This window comes from Apiospora hydei (genome assembly GCF_038363865.1).
Source record: "Apiospora hydei strain CBS 114990 chromosome Unknown utg000009l_segment0_segment0, whole genome shotgun sequence".
Lineage (NCBI taxonomy): Eukaryota > Fungi > Ascomycota > Sordariomycetes > Amphisphaeriales > Apiosporaceae > Apiospora > Apiospora hydei.
This window is the reverse complement of record NW_027117368.1, coordinates 2,796,592-2,816,168: the sequence shown is the minus strand read 5'-3', so window position 1 is coordinate 2,816,168 and position 19,577 is coordinate 2,796,592. Positions and strand designations below refer to the sequence as shown.

At 54.3% G+C, this 19,577-nt stretch overlaps 8 protein-coding genes across 8 annotated transcripts; 3 read left to right on the top strand and 5 right to left on the bottom strand.

The window, feature by feature from the left end:
- Positions 1-596: 596 nt before the first annotated feature.
- Positions 597-5,066, bottom strand: PG997_012654 (uncharacterized protein; the record flags this gene model as incomplete). Its single annotated transcript, XM_066816968.1, has 10 exons — positions 597-1,129; positions 1,214-1,391; positions 1,470-1,698; positions 1,813-1,909; positions 1,965-2,048; positions 2,106-2,256; positions 2,310-2,621; positions 3,537-4,622; positions 4,709-4,879; positions 4,950-5,066. 10 exons carry the CDS (start codon positions 5,064-5,066, stop codon positions 597-599), a joined length of 2,958 nt encoding a protein of 985 aa, XP_066662660.1.
- A 353-nt stretch (positions 5,067-5,419) lies between these two features.
- Positions 5,420-8,649, bottom strand: PG997_012653 (sulfite reductase flavoprotein component; the record flags this gene model as incomplete). The annotated part of the gene is made up of 2 exons (XM_066816967.1): positions 5,420-8,550; positions 8,625-8,649. 2 exons carry the CDS (start codon positions 8,647-8,649, stop codon positions 5,420-5,422), a joined length of 3,156 nt encoding a protein of 1,051 aa, XP_066662659.1.
- A 1,158-nt stretch (positions 8,650-9,807) lies between these two features.
- Positions 9,808-10,836, top strand: PG997_012652 (carbon-nitrogen hydrolase; the record flags this gene model as incomplete). The annotated part of the gene is made up of 2 exons (XM_066816966.1): positions 9,808-9,852; positions 9,973-10,836. The coding sequence occupies 2 exons, from the start codon at positions 9,808-9,810 to the stop codon at positions 10,834-10,836; spliced, it is 909 nt and encodes a 302-aa protein (XP_066662658.1).
- Positions 10,837-11,162: 326 nt separating this feature from the next.
- PG997_012651 (uncharacterized protein) lies at positions 11,163-11,980 on the top strand (the record flags this gene model as incomplete). Its single annotated transcript, XM_066816965.1, has 2 exons — positions 11,163-11,461; positions 11,530-11,980. The coding sequence occupies 2 exons, from the start codon at positions 11,163-11,165 to the stop codon at positions 11,978-11,980; spliced, it is 750 nt and encodes a 249-aa protein (XP_066662657.1).
- Positions 11,981-12,624: 644 nt separating this feature from the next.
- PG997_012650 (uncharacterized protein) lies at positions 12,625-13,074 on the bottom strand (the record flags this gene model as incomplete). The annotated part of the gene is made up of 1 exon (XM_066816964.1): positions 12,625-13,074. The coding sequence occupies one exon, from the start codon at positions 13,072-13,074 to the stop codon at positions 12,625-12,627; it is 450 nt and encodes a 149-aa protein (XP_066662656.1).
- Positions 13,075-13,980: 906 nt separating this feature from the next.
- PG997_012649 (uncharacterized protein) lies at positions 13,981-14,462 on the bottom strand (the record flags this gene model as incomplete). The annotated part of the gene is made up of 3 exons (XM_066816963.1): positions 13,981-14,148; positions 14,207-14,374; positions 14,433-14,462. 3 exons carry the CDS (start codon positions 14,460-14,462, stop codon positions 13,981-13,983), a joined length of 366 nt encoding a protein of 121 aa, XP_066662655.1.
- Positions 14,463-16,219: 1,757 nt separating this feature from the next.
- Positions 16,220-16,770, top strand: PG997_012648 (uncharacterized protein; the record flags this gene model as incomplete). Its single annotated transcript, XM_066816962.1, has 2 exons — positions 16,220-16,440; positions 16,476-16,770. The coding sequence occupies 2 exons, from the start codon at positions 16,220-16,222 to the stop codon at positions 16,768-16,770; spliced, it is 516 nt and encodes a 171-aa protein (XP_066662654.1).
- A 193-nt stretch (positions 16,771-16,963) lies between these two features.
- Positions 16,964-18,611, bottom strand: PG997_012647 (uncharacterized protein; the record flags this gene model as incomplete). The annotated part of the gene is made up of 2 exons (XM_066816961.1): positions 16,964-17,640; positions 17,738-18,611. The coding sequence occupies 2 exons, from the start codon at positions 18,609-18,611 to the stop codon at positions 16,964-16,966; spliced, it is 1,551 nt and encodes a 516-aa protein (XP_066662653.1).
- Between the last annotated feature and the right edge of the window lie 966 nt (positions 18,612-19,577).

The window sequence follows — 19,577 nt, the reverse complement described above, 5'->3', positions numbered from 1 at the left end:
GGCGCCAGCAAAGTCCGTCTCAGTCCCACCCTATGACAACATGCTTTCAGGGGGAGTCGGTCGAATTTGTAATCCGTGGTTATCTGCAGAGAATCTCTCGGTCTCGGGGACATCTCTCGGATCCTAGGGTCAGTTAGCTGGCTTAATTTTAAGCCGAGGTATGCATCCTCCGGATTCCGTATCACCGGCCCGGGGTGGTTAACTCCGGAGGAACCAATAACGCCACCCTAGACAGCCTGTTTTCTAATGGTCGAACTGTAAGGCCCAAATTCAAAAGCGGTCTCAGAAAACACCGCGAAGGCGCTTTTGCGTAATTACATCAGAGTGTACGAACCAATCTGAATATGCTCTTTGGATGGAGCTAGAACCGAGTGTCGAAGGCTGGTGCTTTAGGTGACGTACCCCTGAATAGTACATCAGACTTCGGAGTTAACTTATAGAAATTTGCACATTTGTAGCTCGTCATTGTCAACACCATGGGCCAACTGATCGCCCCTGGAGGATATTGCCAGAAATGAGAGCTTTCCTCGTCTTTGAAACCCTATGATTACCACAACGTCCCGAACTTCATGCTAAGATAGAATCCTTCAAAGCAGTCATCGGTTTCCAGTAGCCTTAACCAAGACGCGCAGATTGGAATCAGGTATCTCGTGCATACCGAAATATCGCTTGTGTGGCTTCGCCTTCGGCGGCAGCTTGATGTCATATCGCATTATGAGAACGGGCAGAACAAGTTTCATGAGATCTGTAGCGAAGAAACGGCCAGGGCTGCCCAAGAACTCGTTAGTGACTGGGTGAAATAGCCCACTGACAACCATGGCTTCAGGGTATTTTACGATGACTGAAAGTCTCGGCTGGAAGGAAGGAGATTTGTAAACATACCAGACATGCTTTCCATGTCCAAATGTAAGATAGTCCAATCCAGTGCTCGCAGCTCCATACTTTGAATTGTCGTTGGGGTGTTCCTCGAGCAGCTTGCTAAACCGGAATCCATCAAAGAAATCAGGTTTGGGGTAGAAAGTTGCATCCTGGTGGATGGCCACAGTCGGGACGCCCATGCGAGTGCCTTTGGGAACAGATGTGCCATCCCGGAAGCGAAACTCCTTTCGAGCAACACGCATAAGGCCGACTGCTCCCATGAAGCGGTTAGTGGGAAATAGTAGCAAAGCCAAACGCCATTAGACGGGGATAGGCGGAGAAAAGGGGCACGAACTCATAGATGTAGGGTTCATCCTGCTAGCCTCTCTTACAAAGCTGTCCAGTTTGGTTGCATTGAGCAATGTTTTGTGCGTTGTGATGCCGTTTTCACGATGAGTTAGGATCTCTTGCCGGAGTGTTGGCGTATACAAATCTGGCGCAAGAGCAAGCTGTACCACAGCGCCAGTCAAGATCTAGATTTTGTAGATTCAGTTAGTGATTTTCGTTGTTTCTCTCCTCCTCATCCGTTATGGATGCGGAACAATTCTTACAGAACTTGTGCCCTGCATAGCTGCCAGGTTCATTCCCATGATCCGCTCCACGGTTGTTGTGACATTCCGTTCACGACTGGGTGCAGTCTCCGCCAGCCATTGGAGGAGATCCACTGGTTTGGCTTCCTTTGCTTTGTAAGTCTTGCGGAGTCTTGCGAGTACGGCGCTGTGCATCACCTCCTCGGCAAACTTCCGTCGTCTCCATGCAGGTGTGAGACGGATCAGGTAGCTGGCAAGTGGTGAGTTTTCGTATGGGGCGACTCCATGAGAAGATGTATTCCACATATAGACACAATATTCATGTCCAGTATACTGAAAAGGGGGGCCATGGGGGGGTACATACGATTTCAAGGAATCAGGAAATGGTCTGATCAACTCGGCTGAAATATGAACGGCCCTGGTGAAAGCTCGTACGTTGCCTAGATATACTTCGTCCCTGCCTGTGATAACAAAATGAGGAGAGTGCAGTTTGGCCCAGGGACATATACCACTTACACAACGGATGCCCGACTAAAGCATAACTGACGGTTTGGGCGACGACTTTATGCATGACGTTGTGAAGAGCGATAGGGCTGAAGTCTGTTACAGAGTTTAGCATGCTGGGGAAGAAGAGACGGTGTGCGGGTAGCAACTTACCTCGTGGGGATCCTATATACTTGTCGAGAGCAACGTTGATCTCCTTGACAAGACCAGGGGTCAGGGTCCCGAGATTCTGGGTAAGTTTGCCAGATATGAGACCCAGATGCCACGGTGAGGTATTTCCCAAAGTCCATTTCGACTGAATCTCCTAGATGCATGGTCAGGGGGTGGCATGCGTGATAGAGGGTTATGTCAACTTACATCCGCACTTATGTCGAGAAAGCTGAGTACGTCGGCAGGAGCTGCGAGTAACTTGGTGGACAAGGTCAGCATATGTGTCTGCACAAACAAGGGACGGGCAAGTTGCTTGATGTCGCTCACCTCGGAGATCTTGGCCTTGTCTGACACGAGTATGTACTCGTCCCTTAGCGTGGCAATCTTGAAGTAGCCAGATTTGTGTTTCTGGTAGCCCTTCAGGAGGTAGTATCGCGGCCTCAACATGAACTTGATGGCACCGCGCCAGGACGCAAAGAAAGGCGCATGGCCATAGCCCATCCCATGGACACCAGGTATCTAGTGATCAGACGTTAGCTGCATCCTTCGAGTGGACATATGTTCGTCGACCGGCAGAGAAGAAGTAAATATACCCTTTTGCTCGCAGTGCTATTGTACGACCATACTGCATATGCCACAAAAAGCCCCAGGAGAATTGCACCTCCGACTGAAAGTGTCTCCATGAGTACCTAGACAGGCAGCAATGATCTGGCGCCAGGGTAGGGGAGAAAAAGGAGCGAGAAAGTCAAATGCACCAGTGGCGCATCGCTCAGCACGTCTCAACACCAAGAAAGAGCATGCGACGTCTTCGTTCATTCCAGCAAGGTCATATCGGGCGAAAACGGTGTGGCCCAGGCAGATAAGGAAGTAAGCGCCGTTCCGTGGCTGTCTGAGACAAGTGAGAATCGGAACGAGTGCGGCCAATCGGGAAATTCGACAGCCCAAGCTACTTCACGCTGCTGAATTCGCTAACACGTTTTAGCGGTGCAACAACCCTGGCCAGATCGGTCGCGATGCCTACCCCCGCAACTGGCAGACAAGAGAGATAAGCGTGGTGTGTGTAGTGTCGGTATGTCAAGGGAATTACCTAATCTCGCCATGTTGGTCGAAGTTGCAAGAAATAGGAAGCCTAGGTAGAGATTGAGGGACAACTCTCGGTCTGTCTTCTCCGCGAGATGCATGTAAATCATTGCCCCTCTACGATGCGGCAGTCTTGCACACGAAGTCCATACAGGTCTTGAAATCATGTCACCGTCTCCAGCTTGGAAGGGATTGAACTGGATTTGGAATCCATTACCATATTTCCGGCGGCGCCTCAAAGTAGTAGAACGACAACGGCAGCGCCACCAGTAGCGCAATCAGATATACCCTCAGATACACAAGCGCCGGAGATAAGAAGAGCATGCGCGGGATCCAAGCCAGCTGCTGGCTTACACTCCTAAAAACCGTCCACCCATCCTTTACCACTTTCTCCGTCGTCCCCGACACCGACTGGGGCATGGGCACTGCCCGGAGTGCCTCTGCCACCGCCGCCACGATCAATGCAGTCGCATTCTTCTTCTGCTGCTGCTCCCACAAGCTATCGTCCGACGTGATCTCCGGCTCCGGCCGACCCTGCGGATACACCTCTCCAACCACCTGGCTGAGGCCCACTTCCTCGTACGGCTTGTAGATCGTCCCCGGCTGCGCCTCGGCCACCAGCTGCTTAACCCTGGCCACCAAGGCCGGCCTCTCGGGGTGCGCCCCCGACTTGCGACACGCCTCGGCCGCGGCCTTGACGATCTTGTCGAGGTGGGATGACAAGGCAATAACGCGCTTCGAGAGCGCCGCCCACCGGGTCCGCAGCCCTTCGAGTTCCTCATACGTCCCCGCGCTGGTGCTGCTTCTCGTGCTCGTGCTCGTGCTCGTAGTGGTCGCACTCGAAGAGTTCCCATTCCCGTTCTCACTCATGCCTGCTGCGTTCGTCGCCTTTGCGACGGCGCTATCCAAGTCAAACGAAACCGAAACGCGGCGCGTCGCCGGCAGGGTAGTTCCGAGCGCCCTCTGCAGGATCCGCAGCTCGTCGACGAGGACGTCGGGCTCGGCCGCCAGCCGCTGGAGCCTCTCATTGTACTCAAAGTCGTATTCGCCGGCCTCTGCCGGAGCCGTGGAGACCAATTTCCTCCAGGGGCGGGTCGAGGGCACGAGCTGGCTCGACAGGGAGAGCAGCTCCCGGACCTGGCCCTTGAGCGCGCAGAGGCGCGAGAGGTCGGCGGAGACGAGGTCGTTGATCTCGGTGCAGCGGACGATCCAGCTGCGGGGGCCCAGCCGCCTCGGGGACGATGGCGATGATGGAGAGACAGCATCGCCATCATTGCCGTTGTTTCCTCCGTTATTCGCTGATCTGCCGGGTTGGGAGAGGGATATGGACGGAGGTGCAGCTTTGGGCCTCGAAGCCTCGCCGGGTATATGAGCTGTGTCCTTCTTGGTAGTTCTCTGTTGCGATTGGACCAGAGATGGGGAATGGACCGCCTCTTGTTTCTGTTCTGACGTGAGAAAAGGTTAAGGGATACTGGTTCGTCGTGCTACACTCGGCTTGTTGCTGTCCCAAGAACCGCCTTACGTACCTTGTTAGAAGGCACCTCTTCCTGCCCCACTGTCTCTTGAGAACGCTTGGATTGACTTGTACTGCTTTGGATGTCATCATCGCCTGTCAATGAACCGTTTCCGTTATTGGCAATGGTAGTATCGTGCTGTGGTTTCTTCGGGGGAAGAGGGTCATTGACCGGTCCTGCTTGCTGTTGCGACATGTCAGTCAACCTGCGCCGGAAGTCCACCAAATGCCCATGTCTTCTCGTGTCTACCTACCACGCCAGCAATTACACCGTCATCAACCGTCGCTTTATTACGCTCGTCGACTGCCTCGCCGCTCGACAGACGAGCGATGATATCTTTAAGATTGGCGGCACCTCTCCCTAAGGCCATATTCAAAATCCACTGCAACTCTATGAGACATTTGAATTTAGTAAATGTCAACTGTCGGGGTGCTTCTCCTAATCTGCTGCAGGAATGCAGGAATGCAGGAACAAGGCAGCCTTCAGTGGCCCAAGTTGCCTCCAACAAAGGATCGAAACTGCAAGGGTTCGAACCCGCTCGAACGAAGGAGTAGTGTCAAAGAATGTCCTAAGCTAATGTGAGTAACTGACGAACAAAGACATGATCACAGAAAGACGAATTATCCGGGATTCTATCGGAAAAAAGGCGCTTGACAGAATAGTCAGGTGTATTTGAGAAAATGGATCGGTCTAGATATAGCTCGCTTAAAAGAATAGTCAAGTCTAGTAAACTTCCAGCACGTAACGGCCCTCCTCCTTGAGCCTGTCAATCTCCTTCTTCGAGTCGACCTTCTTGCCGCTGGTGCGGGCCTCGGTCTCAATCGCCTCCTGCAGGACCTCGGTCACGTCAGGCACAGGCCACGTCGGGCCGCAGAGGTAGAACGAGCCCTCGTTGGTGATGTATGCCTTGACAATGTTGTTGATGGTTTGCCGCATCCTGTCCTGGATGTAGATCTTCTGCGGCTGGTCACGCGAGAAAGCAGCACCCAGGAGCGTGATGACGCCAGCGTCGACGTAGGCCTCCCACTCTTCACCATACAAGTACTCCTCACGCTGGTGACGAGATCCGAGGTAGAGGAGGATCTCGCCGATCTCCTTGCCCTGGGCCTTCTGCATGGCGCGGTACTGGACGAAGGCGCGGAAGGGAGCCAGACCAGTACCGAGACCGGCCATGATGAGCGGTGCATCATCGCGAGTAGGTAGCTTCATGACAGAAGGCTTGACAGATGCGGTGATAGTGCTGCCGGCCGGGAGGCGGCTCAAGTAACGGGTTGCCTGACCATATCGGTCGCGTCCCTTGGTGTCGACCCAGTTGACAACGACAATCATGAGTGCAACCGCGTTGGGGGTGACTGCCTGTGCAGAGGCAATAGAGTATTCACGACGCTTGAGAGGGCCGACGAGGCGGACCATGTCGGTGAAGCTGAGACGGGCAGAGCGGAACTCTTCCAAGATATCGGCATATGTCAGGGTGTCGACCTCGTTGCGCTTCTTGAACTCATCAGCGCCTTCCGAAGAACCAAGTCCCTGCAACTTCTTCTTCTCCATCTCATCGCTAGCAAACTCGGCCAGAGATTCGTAGAACCGCTTGGGTGGCTTTCCAAAGATGTCAATGTTCTGCATCAATGACTGGAACACGGTGCGGGTCTCCATGAAGTCACCATCACGCCCGGGGACCTGTACAAGCTCGTCGCCATTCAGACCATATGATTCGATGAATTCCTGCACCAATTCCGGGTCGTTATCGGCATGAATGCCGAGTGCCTCGCCAATCTTGTAGGTAAGACCAGAGTCGCCCAGGTCAAACTCGATGTGGAAAATGTTGCGGTCATATGTTGAGGGAGTCAGTCTACGGTTCTCCTTGACAGAGATGGTGTAAGTCTTGACCGTCTGCTCAGGTCGCAGGCTGATCTCGGTTCCGTAAGCCTCCTTAAACAAGAGACCCTTTGCAGCGGAAGTCCAGGTGCTGGTTTGGATGTCTTGTTCCACATCCTGCTTCTCGAAGGGAACGAAGCTGCTGGATTTCGAAGTAGCGGGAAGAGGAGCGGATGCCTCGCTGCTGATCTCGGCCCATGACTCGGGGACCTCGAACTTGACGAGGCACTTGTCTAGAGCGTCAGTGCACTCCTGCACAGCGACGGTGTTGCCCTCCTGGGTAGCCAATTGCTGCAGGGTCTCAGACTTGAGATCAGGTCGAGCTACGCGAAGGAAAGCGAGGTCTACAAGCAGTCTGGCGACGTTCTTGTCGTGCTCGAAAGCGGACGAAGGAGCCGAATCCAGGATATGAAGCTCGATGCCTCTAGCTTGGATATCCTTACGAACGGCCTCTGGGACTCGCTTCTCGACATCCTCGTCTTTGAAGTTCGGCAGCTTGAGTACTAGCTTGCCACCAGACTTGACAGTCTGAGAAGTAGCAACCTCCTTAAGCAGCTTCTCGTCGCCAACGAAGACAACATCAGCCTCTTCGATTGCGTATGGGGCATCGATAGACTTCTTAGACGACCTCAGGTCGGTTCGAACAACGCCTCCCTGGAGCAGGTTGTCATGAGTCTCGTTGACAAAGACGTTGTGGCTAGAATCCCGGGAGAGCAAGTTGCCAACAACCATGGGTGCGTTCAGAGAGACGGAGTCATCCACATCCCAGAAGACATATTGAGCAACGCTCTCCAATTGTGGGAGCTGCGTCTTCTCGGCCGGCGCATCTTTGCCGATTGCCTTGAGGATGGACGCAGTGAAGGAAGAAGGCGTGAAAGCGTCCGCGGCGGCATACTTGGCATCAATCACAGTAGGGGCGGATGTCCACTTGTCAGTGAAAGAGACAGAGGTGAACACATCGGAGTAAAGAGTCGACTGGACGGAGGCATCGGAAACAGCCGACGCGTCGTGCACCTGGCCAAGGACGATGATACCGCTGGCTGAAGCCGGAAGAACCTTGAGGAATGCCTCTTCAACAAAAGGTCGGTAAACTCGGACGCTCACGGCGCCAATCTTGAAGCCCTTGTCCGAGAGATCCTGAACCACTTGCTTGGCCAGCTGGGACTCGACGCTGCCGAAAACAACGACAACGGTCTCGGCCTCCTTGTGGCCGCTGTACTCGAAAAGCTCGTAGTCGGTACCAAGTTCGCCATTGAACGAGTTAAGCAGCTCAACAACCTTGCCGGCCGAGTCAAGGCGTTGGTTCAAGGCATCAGCTGCTGCCGCCACGGCGTTGTATATCGTGGAAACGCCGGTCTCGCTCAGAACGTCAATGACGCGGGTGGTCTCACGGGAAGTACGGACACCATCGTAGATGTGAAGTGTAGGGACGACCTTAGCCATCAACGTAGCAAACAGCGACATGTGCTGTGCCTCGTATGCGGAAGAGCTGGAGACCAGACCAAGGCCAAGCTCCTCAGCCAGCTGCATTGCGGACCCATACTCGGGGACAAGTCCGCTATTGCTGGAGTAATCTGCAGCAGCAATGTGGGCGACGAAGGGGCTGGCAACGCCATACAGCAGAGCCAGCTGGTCGAGAGAGGCGCGCAAGTTGCGCAGACTCAGGGACGGCGCCAAAAGAGTCTGGGGGATGTGTCGCTTGCTCAAGTCAAAGTCCTTTGAGAAGATGTAGCCAAGGGCAAATGCGCCGGCGCCGGTACGGGTTTGGAGGGGCACGACGCTGGTGCTGTAGCCATGGATGTTCTGGTTGTTGTTCTCGCTCCAGCTCTTGACAGCGACGTCGAGGTCGAAGGTCTCGGGCGAGTAGGAGAAGATCTTGTCGGAGAGCTTGTATGCGATCTGCTGGACGAGCAGCTGGCTGGTCACATAGGTAGGGCCCGAGATCGAGGACAGGGCGACAGGCTGGCCAAAGGGGGAGGCTGGAGGACTTCTTGGTGAACTCGTTACGTTGGTCCATCTTGTCATTGGTAGGGGAGGCGGTCGGTAGAGGCACCGCTCTCCTGCTGCTTCAACTGCATTCTGACGATTTCCGGGGAACTATAGTTCACTCGCAGGGCTACTGTTTTTTTCAGGCAAGGACAAAAATCAACGACAGGAGAAACGAATGAATAGAAACACGGCAGATGTATTTCCGGAAAACGTCTGAAGTGCCAGGTCTTCAAACGGGCGCAAGTCTTGGACTTTTGTGAGGCGCAACCGTGACTGCGATACTTGAAACGGTCGAGTATCGATGCGAGAGAAGAAGACAAGGTCACGGAGTCAGCAGGAAGAAAAGCAGATCAAGGAAACCTACCCATAAGTAAGTCGCGGCCGAAGACGGCCACTCTTTTTTACGACCGAGGGCGATTGCGCCATCGCAGTGCCCGGTGAATGGACGACATGCCATTCTTTCGTCGAGGCTCGAAAAGTTATTTGTGGACAATGGTTGAATAACGCCGTCGCAAATGCCCATGGCCAGAATCACGCAATTGGAGCTTAACCTAAAAGAGCCTGGCCCGGGGGCAGTTTGGCGGCTTTTGTCGCTGACCAATGCACCTTTTCACTTTTTCAGCGCTGGATGATGGATCAATCCAGGGGTCCATCGGATCTAGATAATCTGATGCACCGACTGCCGCCTACGCCGTTGATACATGCAGCATCGCATACCCCTTACAAATTGCAATGCCATGCCGACTTAACACCGCTGCAGGGCATTACTTCGGTGTCTGGGTGTTTCCAGCAACGGTAGGTAGACCTGCCAGCCCGTGCTAGTCTCTCAACGGTCTGGGGGAGGCGCCTGTTACTGAAGGAAAATTATTCTCTGTCTACGTTTCTCTACATAGCAAGCCGTGACAGGTCGTATGGCGACCATGCCAGAATCGAGTGGGAGTCGAATGGTCCAGCGAACCACCTTGCGCTTCTCATGCCATTGACATGTACATACATGTACGTAGGTTACGTTGATGGATAATAGCCCTCTTCGCGGCTGCTCGGTACCGATAGCCGAGTCAGCCGCATTCTGGCCGCACCCCGCGTTCCCATCGTCTCGGGTGTCGGTGCCCCACCATCCATTCCACAATCGAGACCCCTCATTGCGCCATCTGACAATTGGATATCAAATGAGACGGAGGCTTGACATATGAACGCCAAGACTTGTGCAATCTCATCTTATCTCTTACACATGTCCCTTCCTCATCATGGCACCTGTATATAAAGTCGCTCTCATTCAGCTTCATCCCCAGGTATGGCTGCGATATCCATGAGGAAGCTCGGGGGTTTCAGGAGCTTCGGGGCCATCTGACGTCACTCAGGCTTCTTGAGTGAGTTTTACCAACCTATTGCATTGCTAACATCTCGCAAAGCCCGTCGCTCCCGCTGAGAACTTCGCTACGGCGTCGTCCTTCATCAAGGATGCGGCAAAGCAGGGCTGTCACTTGGCCGTGCTGCCCGAGTACCACTTGACATCATGGGTGCCCGACGACCCCCAGTTCCGGCAGTCGTGCATAGAGTCCATGCAGTACCTGGGCAAGTACCAGGCGCTGGCCAAGGAGCTCGGCATCTGCATCGTGCCCGGCACGATCGTCGAAGTCCACGCCGACGACGACAAAAGCACGTCGAGCGAGGGCCCGTCCATGCTCAACGTGGCCTATTTCATCTCTTCCGACGGCGCTGTCGTAGGGAGATACCAGAAGAAGAACCTCTGGCATCCCGAGCGTCACCACCTGGTCTCGTCGGCGAACGAGCCGCACGAGGCTTTTGACACGCCATTGGGCCGCGTAGGCATGGTCGCCTGTTGGGATCTAGCATTTCCCGAGGCCTTCCGGGAGCTCGTCTCGGACGGCACCGAGATTATCTGTGTGCCGTCGTTCTGGACCATGAAAGATGTCAACGATGAAGGCTGGAACCTCAATAACAATGGCGAGGCCGAGTTCCTGAACAGCGCGGTCGTCACGCGCGCATTCGAGAACACGTGCGCCGTCATCTTCGTCAACGCTGGGGGACCAGCCGAAAAGGGGGAGCAGACCAACTTTGCCGGTCTCAGTCAACTAGCTCTCCCGCATGTGGGCTCGGTCGGCAGGATGGGTCGCGCCGCGGGCATGAACATCGTTGAACTGGATAAGGATGTCCTGAGGATTGCTGAAGAGAACTACAAGGTTCGAGAGGACATGAAGCGTGAAGGTTGGCACTACGCCTACACGCGCATAAGAGAAGGCGGTAAATTGTAGCTACCGTGAATAAGTTTTGGTCAATCCGTAGAGTCCATATACGATGAATCAAGGGATACATTATGTATGTATGCTTCGATCTCTCGATGTTTCACTCGACTTATGTGAAAAAAAAAAAGGCAACCACGTTGCCCAGCCACCACAGGGAGTGCGACGTCATGTTGATTGGCGCCTGCCAAATACCCGTAAAGTCGTACCTACACTTCTGGGGACGCGTCAACTTGCATGTCCCCCATCTTCGTGTATCGTGCTGTTTTTAAAAACAATCACACCTGTATCCTCATCCGAATACCTCGTCTCAGACAACAACAACATCACCAACCACCATGGCGGGCATCCCGACCGACGCCGTGGCAGCTCTGACGACGGTGTTTACACCACCGCTAGGATGCGCCAACCGCTTCGCCGTCTTCATTGCATCGCCGACGCCGATCGGCGGCACCAGCACCAACCCGCCCAGCAGCGGCTGGGTTGATCCGTCCTTCACCAAGTGCAATCCTCCGCAGTACACAAACACCTATCCAACATTCAGCCCTGGCGTGTGTCCGAAGCAGATGAGCATCGTCTCCTCCACATCGCTTGTTGATGGCGATAAGACAAGATGGGCTGGCGCTTGCTGCCAAAGGTATGTACATCGATTCTCTCCCTCGTCACGTTTGCTACTGTAACAAAGTGCTCACTCTTGTGACACAGCGGCTTCTCGACGGCTGATATTGATCCGCAGTGGATCTGCACATCGTCTGTTACCACACCCATGCCCTTCCTGCTGGACCCGAACATTTCGACGGCCGACATCTACACCACGCTCTCTGACGTATGGATCGAACACGACCAAGTGACGGTCCAGTGGGAGGAGAAGGACCTCATCAAGTTCCCTGCCAGTGTCGCAGCTCACTATGCATCAATCATGGGCAAACCCGCACCGCCGCAGAACACGAACACGGGTACTACCAGTTCGGCATCCTCACCGCCAGCGCCTGCAAGTCCAGCATCCTCGACGGAGCCCGCAATCACGGCTACGCCATCGGCTACAGCAGTCGAATCGTCATCCTCATCGAACCCCAGCTCTTTGACAACTAGAACTGCATCGAGCAATGGGTCTGCTCGGGCCCGTCCTTTCAGGTTCCGAAGAAAGCATGCATAAGATTGTTGAAAGGTCCTCAAATTCGCCCTTATCAGGGTTTTGAGTAGCTAGAATGAAATGCAGAATGACAGACAGCATAACTACCTATGTCTCCTAGACCAGGATAGTACCTCAAGGTCACGTTTTCAATAGTGAGGGTGACCATATCGACACAAGAATTCAAGATAACATTGTGATTACCACCTTGACGCCGTTTCCGTTAGGCCTATCATCCTGCCGCAGTCATAGAATCAGGAGAAGCAATCAACTCATAATCACCGGCAGTTAAAATCAACCCCCTATCTAATAACAGTCTCGAGGAGAAGTAAAGTCACCAATCTTATGTTTTCGGTATGAACAAGAATCTGTAATGCTTTCAAGTATCCCCCCTGCTTTGTAAAAAAATCCAGATACGACGCCATACACGACCAAAGTACAATAATTCTTAGTAATCTTTCTCGGTGATATGTACTTTAGGGACTAAAAGACCACGACTACTTCCAATGGACGACTTATATCATATTGGCTTCATTACAAAGAAATTCTGAGCTTATATATATTTACATCAACATAAACCATTTTACACATGAGCTTGGTTCTATTCTGAACTGGTTATGTCTCTGCTACCAGCAGCTTTGGCTCACTTACCTGTAGTTTCTAGGACCTCAACTGGGTGACGCCTCCCTCTTCACGCAACGGGCCTCCCTTTCGAGTTCATCAAAGGCCTCATTAGCATCCTTAGTGAAAGCCGTGCAATCATCGCATTCCTCGAAGCAGGAGATGTGATCCATAACCACCTGGGTGACAATGCCTCTCCGCTTGCAGATCACGGGGTTACCTGTGATTGGGGAGACACTCTTCCCGCATCGAACGGGCAACTTGACCCAGTGCTCGCAGGCCCAGCGCACGAAGTACTGTCTACAGAAGCAGGACCGGTCCTGGTCTTTGCCTTTGTCGTGGCCGTCTTCTCCGAGGGTGTGCCAGTACTTATACTTGCTTCCGATCTGCCACTTGATGACTTTGTAAGGTTCGACTATTTTCTCGGCCGCTGCTGTCCCGATTACGACGGCTCTGGTGAGGTCCGGTCGGTGGGAGGATACGAGATAGTTGACCATGATGTGATGTTGCAATGGGTGGGGATGAAATCAGGTTAGGATCTTGATGGTTCAGTTCGTCACTAAGGGATGGTGGCATCGACGAGTTACTGCGACTGCCCGAAAGATATCTCTATTGTTAAGTACAACAACTGCCAACAATGAGAATGAATACCATAGTCTCCGCTCGCTCAGTAAAAAGTCGTCATGACAAAGAGTTCCATTATGTTGGGCTGAACAATGACAGGGACGAAGGAGTGATGCCAATGGTACCCCTTGATCACTCATCACTACTGGCAATGGCAAGCATGGCAAAATATTAGCTGTTTTCCTCGCTGCGGTGTGCATGCGATTCATCAGAGAAATGAGAATGGAACCAGCAACCGCGAATTTCATCTTTGGATCTCCCTCAGACATTGCCCAGCCTATCCGGACCAAACAAGAGACAAGCCAGGGAAGTCCCCAACTTTTCGGTGCCGACATCAGGAGTCTATTCAAGGTAAGACTATTGGCAAATTTCTTTGAATCAAAGCCATTTTGTGACACACATAACAAATATATACAAGCTGTACTATTATATCACCATTGGAAGCTGTGCTCAACTCCCTGCCCAGTACATTGTGTCAAACTAGAGATTGAGACTGTCCGAAAAGAATCGTCTCAATCATCACTCAACCATGTCAGAGTTGTTGATGCTTGAGCGTCTCACCTCGAAGTGCTCTTTGGTTCCCTCGCCAAGACAAGCCCCTGGGTCTTCAGCGTTCTAGAACCCAAGTCTGGTAATCACACCCCGAGCCCACCACTAACAACTATGGCGCTTCGTTTGGAAGGAAGGGGCCCGTCCAAGAAGGGGGCGGAAGGGCGAGGACATCTTTATTATCGTTACGGGGATGACGGGCGTGGAAAGTACCAACATATTTCACTGCACTAACGAGTAGGTTCATATTGACCACGGCCTCCAGTCGTGCACGCAGCAGGTGCAGGACTTCCGGGTGTCGCGTCTTTGGGTCCTACGTGACCATCCCACCTGATCGACACACCCGGCTTCGACGACGTGGACTGCAGCGACACCGAGGCGCTCAAGGAGACGGAAGACTACAAGTCGAGTATGCAGGACGCAGTTATGGACCGCGACAAGGAAATACAAGAATACCTCTAACAGCAGGAAGCCCGTTCCCAGGCCGAGCTCAAGCGACTCGAGCGCGAGAGCGCCAACATCAAGATCAGCATGGAGAAGCTGCACCAAGAGCGTCTCGGCAGTATGCACCTCCAGCACAACAGCACGCTCGAGGACCTCCACAAGAAGATCGCACGCCTCGAGCTGTGCAAGTAACGCTGCACGCTGCACGTTGCACTGGACCCAGCTGAACGACAAGGACGACCTCGGGCAGCACAACGGCGTCTTCCATGCCGGCCCTTCCTGCACCACGCCGGAGCCGACCGGTCAAAAAGGCGACGACGAGTCCAATAGCGCCGCGGGACGAGACCTGTACAGCTTCGTGTGCGAGTGCGCGTCGCTCACGCCATCTCGCAGCACAGGGAACACAGGAGCTAGTCGTGTGATAACGACAGCAGCAGCAGCCGGTGCAAAGAAAACTACATCGACGTCGCGGGAGACGATGACGACAACTGGTCAATCCAGGGGACTGCCGACGGTAGACTAAAGCCAGACCAGGAGGCGGCCGACGACAATACGAGCAAGCGTGCTGTTGGGGCCGGTTACAGACCTGGCCTGAATGCCACCCACCGAAACGTCGTCCACGTTGATGATATTCATCTCCAGGAATGCGGTAGTGATTGTCAGTAGATAGACCGGTTCCAGGGAGATTGTGTTACACCATGATGGAAAAGGGGTAATAATGGAAAGGATGAAAGTGGTAGCAGTGACGATGCGGAAGGCCCGAAATGCTTCGGACGGGTGTCGGCCGTGAAGTCGCACCGGACAAGCACCGTTGCACCGCTAGTTCAGAGCCCAATCGCAATTTCGGCCAGTGGGGCCCCCGGTTAGGCTTGTCGGCTGCTGAAAAAGGGCTTCAGCTTCAGCCAGGCGCTGGGTCGACCTCCTAAACTCCTGAAAGCGGCACCTGCATTAAGTGCGTATTGCCATCAACGAATGACGCTCTGCCTACTCCACGTCGCTCTTTGGCTACCTATGTATAAACTGGACTCGTGCCCAGAGTGTAAGTGTAGGTGTAGGGCAGCAACATCCAAGCGCTATCTTAGTAACCTAAGTGCACTCCAAGTATGCCTGATTGATCATTGGGAGCGAGTGAGCCGAACTGTGGAGCTTCTTAAGTATCCTACAGAGGGGTTTGCTAGCCAGAAGCAGAAGCAGAAGCAGAAGCCCCCCCAGCACCAACAGAGAAAGCCCAGAAGGCTTCTAGGTCGGCTCGGCATCAGATGCAAACCCTCTCCTCGGTTTTTGCTGTTCCTTCAGCAATATATATATAAATAGCGACAAAGAACAATGGGGACAAAATGGAATTCGGATATAATACTTGGCGATGGGCGATCCCACTCCCGGATGCGAATTCTCGGTCGTATTAATAGGTCCCCTGCGAGTCATTCCCGGGCGCACTCTGGTCAAAATTTTCTCAGATTTGATGATGATCGGTTGTTGATCTGGGCTGTTTATGGGGCCCGCTGGGCATCCAGGCATCATCGCCATTTTGAAGTGCCACACAGGAACGGGGGGTCACGAACCAACCAAATCCCTCCCTACGCGCTGCACCCTGACGTCGGATTCACCAAGGGCAGACTGCAGTCATTGCTGTTTCTGCTTTTAATAAGTAGAATTTCGCCAAATTAACAGAGGCTGCTGCATCATACGGCTACATTTACATTTACATCTACATCTACGCAGTTCAGAAGCGCGTCGCCGACTTTCCTCAAGCAAAACAGCGATGGGTAGTTCTGTGGATCAAATCCAGCCCTCCCAGATTCAAACTCGTCACCCAAGATAAGCAGCAAAGCAACAAATAAGCAAGCAAATCAACACCAACATGGGTCTCCTCAGGAAATCATCCGAGCGAACGGCACCGCCGTCGTCGCCGCGGCAAGAAGAACACCCTCCCGCATCCTCGCCAGAGCCGCAGCACCCTGGAACCCCGCACCCCTTTCCCCCTCCTTTGTCGTCTACAGCATCAGCCCCACGGGCCGCCACTACATGCTGGGCGAGACCGAGACCAAGCCGCCCCTGTACGCCGTCTCCTTCCACGCCGGCTGGACGGGCCCGGACGTCGAGCTGCACAGTGGCCTCAACGAGACGGACCCGCCCCTCGCGACCGCCAAGCGCGGATCCCTGATCGGCGGCGACAGCGCCACCATCAAGCTGCCCGGTCCCCCGACGACGGCGGCCACAGCAGCGGCGAGACCGTCAAGGAACACGTGACCACCTCGGGCGACGACTTCCCCTACCCGAGCTACGACTTCACCATCGAGGTCGGGGGCCAGCGCGAGAAGTTCGAGTGGCAGCACGTCGGCATGCGGACCGGCTGGCAGCTCGCCCGCCTCTCCACCAACGAGGCCGTCGCCCATTTCGAGTGGACCAACCTCACCAAGAAGGAGCTCTACTTCCAGTTCGTCGGAAGCGGCCTGATCGGCGCCCTCGGCGAGCGTTGGGCCGTCATGGCCGTCATCACCGCCATCCGGGCCTGGGATCGGGTGAGGCGGAGGCAAGGGTCCGGAACGACGGCGGCCATTGTAAGCGCGCATTAGTTCTCTTCTTTTTATTTAATTTGCTTCTTTAGCACGACACAATATGATACCAAATGTTATACTTCGTTCAATACTTTCTGTCCTCGATACGTGTAGGCGGGAATCAATCTGTGGCTACAGATTGGCCGAGGCCATATTGCAATCCTGAAAGCGTCAGAAAGTGGTGATGAGTGTAGAGTCCGAAAGAGACCTTTCAGCCTACCAATAAATCGAAATCGAACCCAAATAGCCCAAGGGTATCTGACCAATCCGGGCTGGCCTCGTCTGACCACGCTGGGTCGGAATCCGTGACTGGCTGGGAAACGTCCGCCGAGGCCAAGCGAAGCAGCTCCGAGCAATCCTGAAGACACTCCGTCAGCTGCGACATGGCTGCCGGAAGCGGATTCGAGGAACCGGCCTCGAGCTCTTTGATGTGGACCATGGCGGCCGACAGCAAGAAGTACCGCTTGCAGCTCGGCTGTCCCAGCGCGATGATCTGGCGCAGCTGCCCGAGAATGTGCCTGAGCGTATCGATCAGGGGCTGTCGGCCCGCCCGCGACATCTGAATCAGAGGATCGGCACAAGAAGTCGGGGTGGCCGGTTCGCCCGGCATCCGCAAGTCTCTTTCCTCCTCGAGCTGGGTAACGACCTCGAGGCCCAGATGGATAATGACGTCCTGGCTCAGGGGTCCCTTGAACAGGCCGCTTCCCCTGATTGCCATGAGACAGAACTCGTCGGTGACCTTCTGGGGCAAAGTCAGCCCGGCCGCATGAGACGAGACGATCTGGCAGCACTCGAGGCAGGTTTTCCTGGCGAGGTGGTAGCGGGGGGTCCTTCCTTGCCTGGAGCGCGAATGGTCGATGCAGAAACAAGATGCACCGCCGTAGGTAGCTGTCCAGGAACTTTCGATGAAACTCGCAGGCGTCACGATCATCGCAGTCCTCAGTGCCGGACATCCTCGAGTGAAAGAACGATGCGATATCGCGACACTGCATTTTCAGTTCCTTCCCCAGCTCGATAGTTTCTTCGTAAGACAGCGGCTTCTGGATGCCGTTCATCCTGCGCACAGCATACAGACGACGCACGAGTGACTTCTGAAGCAGGAGTTGGGTTGACGAGTCGGTGAATCCTAAGGCAGAAGGACGTGCTTGGGGCATTTCTTCCGAGTTTGGCCCGAAGTCGGCGTTACTCAGGTTCAGGGGCGGGCGGCAGTTATAATCGTCCGGTGTGATCAGGAGCGGAAGGGTGGTATCCAGCGAAGTCATGACGGTGAGCTCGAGGACCGTGTGCCAGATCCGGCGCCGCAATTCTCGCTCAAAGGGGCCGTACACCGAGAAGCCATCGGGGTCCAGGTGCAAACCCACGGACATGGCGAGCTTCAACAGCGAGTCTGTCGATATCGACGAGGCACCGCCCAAAGAGCTGGCTTGGCGGAGGAGCACAGCCAGACAGAAAGTCTGCACGCCATCGAGGGACCGTGCCGTCTTCTCCATCGGGCCCATAAGCCACCACTGCACGGCATACAGCCAACTCTTGGCGAGGCCGCGAATGCGTCCGGACTCCGCCAGGTCTTGGTGAACCACGGCACCCAAGCCAAGGACCATGGAAAGTTTCAATATGAAGCCTGTGCTAGGCTTGGTGTTCCCGGCCCAGTAACTATCATACTCTTCTTCGAACGCGGCCCTGTGTAGGACTCGGAAAAGGGGCTCGAAGAAACGCCAGTAGTTGGACAGTAGCTGATCGCATGTGGCCTTGGGCGGCAAGGTACAGGCCAGGTCAGGCAGTGGCTCATTCAGTTCCAACGTGCGGTGATGCTTGAGGGAACTCCGTCGTGACGCGACTTCCTTACATAAACTTGCCATCCCTTCTTGTAGCCCGTTTAGAGCAGTCGGGCCCAGGAACTGCAGCTTCTCTATAAGGTTGAACTACGAGTAACGTCAGCAGTGAATGAAGTGATGGGTGGTGATTGAGTTTACATTACCTGTGCGAGTGCATGCACCCAATGGGCCCGGCCAAACAGGCGAGTCTTGTCGGTCTCTAGCGTCCCGACGCGGATCTGCGGCCGCGGGAACAAGTCGGAAGAGTTGCTGATGGCGTTGTTGTTCTTGGCCTGATCTCCCGCGCCAGGCGGGTGATAGCCCGCAGTATGAAATCGCTCTCTTCCGAAATTCAGGGAATCCAGGACAATTGCGACGTCCGCCTGGCCTTCCGAGTTACTCGCAGACTGGGACGCCCGTCGCGGAGCCTCAGACGACGATGCTGCATCTCTCGTGGTGTTTGGGGAGTAGGAGCATTGAAGTGCTCCCCTCGAGCGTTTGCAGGGCCGACACGGCAGCCCACGGTCGCATCGAAGCTTCCTTTTTCTGCATTGCTCGCAGCTCTCTGTGCGGTATCGAGTCAGTGTTCCGAAATGGCCTGGAGCCAAACTGCCTGAAAGGGGAAGGGGGATAAAAACATGGCGTACTGGGTGAGCGGCGGCGGGTTCTGCGCGCAGGACATTCAACAATCTCCGGCACTTCGGGGTCGGCCATGGTGCCTCTCGAGTTAGCCAGCAATAAGGACTATTTGGTGATACTAGAGCGAAAGAAGATGTATAGATTCGCAACATCTCGGGGGGTTGAAGTTGTCCTGGGTAATGCCGAGAAAAGCTCGGGAATAAGAGATCTGACCTCGGGGTTTGCTGACCCAAAACCGGTCCCGACCTTTGGGGGCCAAAACCAAAACCCCCACTAATTAGCCCCAAAGTGACGCCTAAACACTTCAGTGCTTACTGTTGAGCACCCCCTGTACTAGAATCCTTCGGTTACTTAATGCCAGATTCCAAGGCA